This window comes from Salarias fasciatus, chromosome 22 (genome assembly GCF_902148845.1).
Source record: "Salarias fasciatus chromosome 22, fSalaFa1.1, whole genome shotgun sequence".
NCBI lineage: Eukaryota > Metazoa > Chordata > Actinopteri > Blenniiformes > Blenniidae > Salarias > Salarias fasciatus.
The window spans coordinates 30983320-30989881 of NC_043765.1; the positions used below are offsets into that span (position 1 = coordinate 30983320).

The 6562-nt window shown below is 50.0% G+C and overlaps 1 protein-coding gene across 1 annotated transcript; it reads right to left on the reverse strand.

The window, feature by feature from the left end:
• Positions 1 to 682: 682 nt before the first annotated feature.
• On the reverse strand, positions 683 to 5987 carry LOC115409142 (gonadotropin-releasing hormone II receptor-like). Its single transcript, XM_030120139.1, has 3 exons — positions 5466 to 5987; positions 2878 to 3079; positions 683 to 1098 (listed from the first exon to the last, which is right to left on the reverse strand). Exons 1-3 carry the CDS (start codon positions 5985 to 5987, stop codon positions 683 to 685), a joined length of 1140 nt encoding a protein of 379 aa, XP_029975999.1.
• Between the last annotated feature and the right edge of the window lie 575 nt (positions 5988 to 6562).

The window sequence follows — 6562 nt, forward strand, 5'->3', positions numbered from 1 at the left end:
CAAGGCCACCGGATCCAGACCAACAAGTCCATCGAGTCTGGACCACCAAGGCTACTGGGTCCAGATCACCAAGGCCACCAGGTCCAGACCACCAAGGCCTCCGGTTCCAGATCACTGAGGCCACCAGGTCTGGACCACCAAGGCCACCGAGTCCAGACCACCAGGGCCACTGGGTCCAGGCTGCGGTCCTGCCAGTGAGGTGAGTGAGGATGTGGAGAGCCATGTGGAGGAGTGGACCATCTTCCAGGTTGGGCGTTGGATCGGCTGGTCCATGAGTCTGTGCTCTCATGGCGAGTGAGCGTTTTGCATAGTGATGTCCTTTCACCTTTACTGTCCACTCCTGTTGACTTATTCTGACCGTCTGTTTCCTCTGAAGGCTGGCGTTCCACATTAATCCACATTGCTCTCTCAGCGATGAGGGGACATCGCCGGTATTTCCTACTAGCTCCCCTGTGTTGATCCTCCTGTGAAGCGACGGTACCTCCTCTGTGACCCGGTCCAATATTTCTTCAGGTGCCACTGGAAAGACCATACCAAGAGGACTCAACAGGAAGAGGCTCAGAAGGGTCCTCTGCCTCAGGGTCCCTGACGGACTGTTTTCATGATCAGCAGAACAGTTTGGAGTCGCGGTGGATGGAATGGTTCGGTGGACGAGTGAGCAGAGTTCCTGAGGCATTTCCCGTCAAGGATTCCTGCTCTGTGGGTTCGAACTCAGATCAGACTCCATCTCCTCAGCGGCTCCGGCACACCTGGCAGACAGACGATCCACCGAGCGGGGAGAGGCGTCGGCGGCCCGCCGCCGGCGCCAGCAGCAGGCCGCCACGTCAGCAAGGTCCGCGCGGAAAGACGGCGTGTAGAAGCCGTAGATGACCGGGTCGCAGCACGTGTTCAGGTTCCCGAACACAAACAGTATGTGGTGCACATACTCCGGTACGCTCTGGATAATGTCTGGTTGGAACCAGTACCAGATCCCCAGGAGGTAGTACGGAGTCCAGCAGATGACGAAGGAGCTCACGATCACGATGGTCATTTTGAGCGTCTTCATTCGAGCTTTGGGAATCATGTCAGTTCCACTGCGCCGGAGACAGTGCTCCCCATCTGCACGAACAGAGAGAAGCATTAAAAACAGGCAGGATATCAGGATGCTCAGATATCATCTCAGGATATCCTGAACTCAAGAGAGAGCAGCTGTTTCAGGACTGGGCCTGTTCACTTCTTTCAATTAAACAACATGAGATGATGACATGTTGACTTATGGACTAGATCATGGTCACTGGCTCCATCTAACAGGAGATAGAGAGGGACAAGAGGATCAAATTATAAAAAGAAAATTAGATGATCAAGCATTAAATACATATACAACAAGAAGCATGTTGAAGGCAATTGGAGCCCATTGGAACCAGCTGGAGCCAGCTGGAGTCAGCTGGAGCCAGTTGGAGACAGATGAAACCAGCTGGAGTCAGTTGGAACCAGTTGGAACCAGTTGGAACCAGCTGGAACCACCTAGAGCCCGTTGGAACCAGTTGGAACCAGATGGAGTGCATTGGAACCATATGGAGCAAATTGGAACCCGTTGGAGCCAGCTGGAACCAAAATGGAACTTGCTGGAGGCTCCACTGTTTGTTAAGTCTTAACAAGTCAATCAGTGCCATCTAGAAATTCTAAAACGCTCTTTAAAAAAAAAAAAAAAAATACTCAATACTCAGGAAGTACTTTTCCTGTATAAATATAACCTAAAGAAGGAATCAGGGCCCTAAAAAATGCTTGAAGTACTGCACAGCAGCTATATGCTTCAGGTTTTTAATTGATCGCAAATTCAGATCACTAACTTTACCAAGATTCTGACTGTACATGAGAGTTTATTATCGTTGGTGTTGTGGTCAACATGAATTTCTGACTAGAATTTCAGACAAAAGTAATTAAAGCTCATGTGAAAACAAATTTCAACAAAAATGAGTCTGCAGTGATCAAGATAAAGACATCTCCAGTAGGGTATGGTGATATGTACAGTCTATGATAGTCCAGTTCAGTGTAGGGTACAGTGAAGTCCAGTCCAGCATAGCGTATGACAACACCGTCCAGATATCTACATGTGGATTTACTGTGACGAGGATAGGATGAAGAGCTGTGGTGTTTGAAACAGATGAACAGACAGTGAAGACTTGTCCGTCAGCAACGAGCTGAGCTGGAGACCACCAGGGTCCACGTCTCTGAAATCAGGGACATGCTGGCTCAGAGTGACTCTGAAGCATTCATCACGTGTTCCTCCAGTATGGATCACTGTAATTCACCGTTATCAGGAGACCTGAGAACTGCTGGAGAGCCTTCGTTTGATTCAACATGCTGCAGGAGAGGAGAGAGCACATCACTGCAACGGAGCGCTGGCTTTTTCTCTGTGACAGTGTTGAGAAGTGACTGTGTTGTGATTGGTGCTACATAAATAAAGCTGAATTGAATTGAGATTTTTTCCACTGAAGCTTCAGCAGGACTTTAGAGACAGGATGAAGTGAGAACTGAGCACAGAACAGTCCAGAAGCTCCAGTTCCTCCTGATGCGGACGGCTTGATTCCCTCTGGGAGGTGGAGGCTCACGCCACTCATGGACTGACGTCAGAGAAATCTGCCTTCATATTGTCAAGTTGAAAACATCCCCAGATTCCCCAACCCCAGGTCCTCGTCTTCATATGAGTCAACGAGTCCGAAAATCACATTTCAGGTCAGACAACAGACAGCATGAACATCACTCTGTCACATTTCACCGTCAAATCAGCAGGACTGGAGAAAAGCCTGATGATCTGATCCAAACAACAGATCAGATCAGTGTGTGTGTGTGTGTGTGTGTGTGTGTGCGTGTGTGTTCTCTGGGAGTCAGCTCCACCTTTGCCTCTGTGCATCTGTCCATTGATCTTGGTGAGGATGCGGGTGTAGCAGGAAGTCATGACAAGCAGCGGGAAGACATAGAGCGTCACAAAGTGGAACATGTTGTACGCCGTCTCCTGCCAGCGGAACCGGAAGCTCCCGTGAGTCACACACTGAGTGAAGTCCACTCCCTCAGCCTTAACGGTCCGAAAGATGAACAGCTGAGGATGGAGAGAGCGGAAACACATGAGCAATGAAGGCGGCGGTTTGTGTTTACGCTGCAAACGCTGCGTTTGCCGGTAAGAACACAAACGGCACGTCAGATCCATGATGGGCTTTCAAGGTTCTCTGAAAACATCATTTTGAAATGTGGAACACAACATCTAAAATGTGTCCGTTTGGGGGGTTCACGGTGAGAAAATTGATTTCTTGATACAATTTTCTTTTTGAAGTTTTAGCATGCTTCAAAATAAGAGCGTGGCATGAACACAATAAGGAATGCTTTTATCACCAGAGATCACTATCACTTCAGCTTACATGTCCTCCAGCGTTCCAGAACATTCTGTTTGCAGGATCTCATCAGCAGCAGCGTAAAGCCAAAGAGACTCCCACATTTCAGAAGGAGCCTTATCAAACCCCGGACCGACAGCCCTCAGGCTGGACGGACGCTCCTGATGGCTACCCTGCCTGCTCTGCAGCGGCTCAGAGTCCTGCATGTCTCACACAGGTCACTCCATGAAGACAGAGTCGTGTGAATATCTTTCGTTTGTGCAGAAACAACGAGGAGCTGCCACTCGTTCTGAGCACCAAGCCACACATGGAAAAACAGAAAGTTTATTGAGCTGATCAAAAGAGTGAAGAAACAGAGTGAGAGCCTTATTGCGTACAACAGAGGAACACACATGTCATGTCATCAGAGCTCAACACGTGTATGTGGAGGACTTTCATTGACAGACACACTGCTCTACACACACAGCTCTACACACACAGCTCTACACACTGCTCTACACACACAGCTCTACACAGCTCTACACACAGCTCTACACACAGCTCTACACACACAGCTCTACACACAGCTCTACACACAGCTCTACACGCACTGCTCTACACACAGCTCTACACACAGCTCTACACACACAGCTCTACACACACAGCTCTACATTCAGCTCTACACACAGCTCTACACACAGCTCTACACACAGCTCTACACACACAGCTCTACACACAGCTCTACACACACAGCTCTACACACTGCTCTACACACACAGCTCTACACAGCTCTACACACAGCTCTACACACAGCTCTACACACACAGCTCTACACACAGCTCTACACTCAGCTCTACACGCACTGCTCTACACACAGCTCTACACACAGCTCTACACACACAGCTCTACACACACAGCTCTACATTCAGCTCTACACACAGCTCTACACACACTGCTCTACACACACAGCTCTACACACACTGCTCTACACACACAGCTCTACACACACAGCTCTACACACACTGCTCTACACACACAGCTCTACACACACTGCTCTACACACAGCTCTACACACACTGCTCTACACACAGCTCTACACACACTGCTCTACACACACAGCTCTACACACAGCTCTACACACACTGCTCTACACACAGCTCTACACACACTGCTCTACACACACAGCTCTACACACACAGCTCTACACACTGCTCTACACACACAGCTCTACACACACAGCTCTACACACAGCTCTACACACTGCTCTACACACACAGCTCTACACACTGCTCTACACACACAGCTCTACACACTGCTCTACACACACAGCTCTACACACTGCTCTACACACACAGCTCTACACACTGCTCTACACACACAGCTCTACACACTGCTCTACACACACAACTCTACACACTGCTCTACACACACAGCTCTACACACAGCTCTACACACACACTCTACACTGCTCTACACACAGCTCTACACACACTGCTCTACACACAGCTCTACACACACACTCTACACTGCTCTACACACAGCTCTACACACACAGCTCTACATTCAGCTCTAAACACACAACTCCACACACAAAGTTGTAAATACACAGCCCTAAATGCACAGCTCTAAATACAAAGCTCTGCACACTCAGCTCTACAGACGTCATCCTCATCCTCATTCTCACCATCACAACTGTCCTAACCATCTTGGTCCTCTTCATCGTCATCTTTAACATCATCGTCCTCATCACCAGTATCCTTATCATCACATTTATCATCACCATCATCATCATCATCATCATCATCATCATCATCATCATCGTCATCACATCGTCATCATCTTCTTCATCTTCATTATCATCATCATCACCACTTCATCATCATCATCAGTAAATCTGCTTTTGACTTCTTGCCCTGAGGAAACGGAGCCTGTAACTTTTCTAGAAGACTGTTGTTCCTGATTCTCGTACTGTGCAGCAGGTTTTTCATGATGTTAAAAACAGAGAGTTGGTCAAACGCAGGTGAACCTTAACGGCAATGCGGTTCACAAATTAGAGTGTGCGGAGGAGTGTGTGATCAGTCAGGACCCGTGTTGAGCTGACAGCGGGAGCGGCGGTACCTGAGGAGAAGCCAGCAGCAGGCTCATGATCCAGGCCACCAGCAGCATGCGTCGGTTCCTCAGCCCGGCGTCCAGGGAGTCCAGAGGGTGGAGGATGGCGCGATAGCGGTCCAGGCTGACCACCACCAGGATGAAGGCTGCCGAGTGCATGGCGAAGAGCTTGAGGAAGCAGAGCAGCTTGCAGAGGACGTCTCCGGCGTACCACTGCACCGTGATGTTCCACACGGCATCCAGAGGCATCACCACGAAGGTCATCATCAGGTCCGCCGACGCCAGGTTGGAGATGAGCGGCCGCAGGTGGGCCGCCAGCCGATAGCCCCGCCCCCAGCGCACGCTGATCAGCACCGACAAGTTACTGACGGCGGCGAAGACAAACAGCACCATGGTGGCCGCCACCCTGCAGCGGGCCGCCACGGTGAAGGCCGGAGCCTCCCAGGACGGAGGGACGGCTGACGAGGACACGTTGACCCAGGAGGACTCGGAGACCAGAGAAGAAGACCACACTGAGAGGTTTCCATCCATCCTGGAACACAGGGAGGACAGAAGGAACAGCAGCATGAGAGAGCAGCAAGGGACAACACCAACCAATAACAGCAACACCAACCGGAAACAAGGAACAGTAACACCAACCAATAACAGCAACACCAACCGGAAACAAGGAACAGTAACACCAACCAATAACAGCAACACCAACCGGAAACAAGGAACAGTAACACCAACCAATAACAGCAACACCAGCCGGAAACAGCAACCAGTAACAAGGAACAGCAATGACAATGAACTGTCTCACCCGCTCTTCGCTTGCTAGGTGATTCCACAGAGGTTAACTTTGAGAAGAAAGACTCCTGTTTGCTCCTTGTATCCTCATTGAATTCAGAGATGGTCTCCTGGACCACATCACACTGCAGAGAGGGTCTCCAGGGAGGCGGGGGGATCTGGATCCTGCCCGGTCACGGCCTGTGGCTGCAGGTGCAAGTGTTAATAACGCTAATGCTACTGCAGCTAATGCTACTGATACTGACTCTAATACTCCTGATGCTAATATCCCGGTGCTAACGCAGCCCCAGAGCTCCTCCTCACTGCTCCCTCCGACACAC

Coding starts and splice junctions, on each gene's coding strand:
- LOC115409142 (XM_030120139.1), bottom strand. CDS start 5,987: ATGGATGGAAACCTCTCAGTGTGGTCTTCTTCTCTGGTCTCCGAGTCC. Junction 3,080..5,465: donor TGCTGCTGGCTTCTCCTCAG/GTACCGCCGCTC, acceptor CTCCATCCTCAG/CTGTTCATCTTTCGGACCGT. Junction 1,099..2,877: donor ACAGATGCACAGAGGCAAAG/GTGGAGCTGACT, acceptor CTGTTCGTGCAG/ATGGGGAGCACTGTCTCCGG.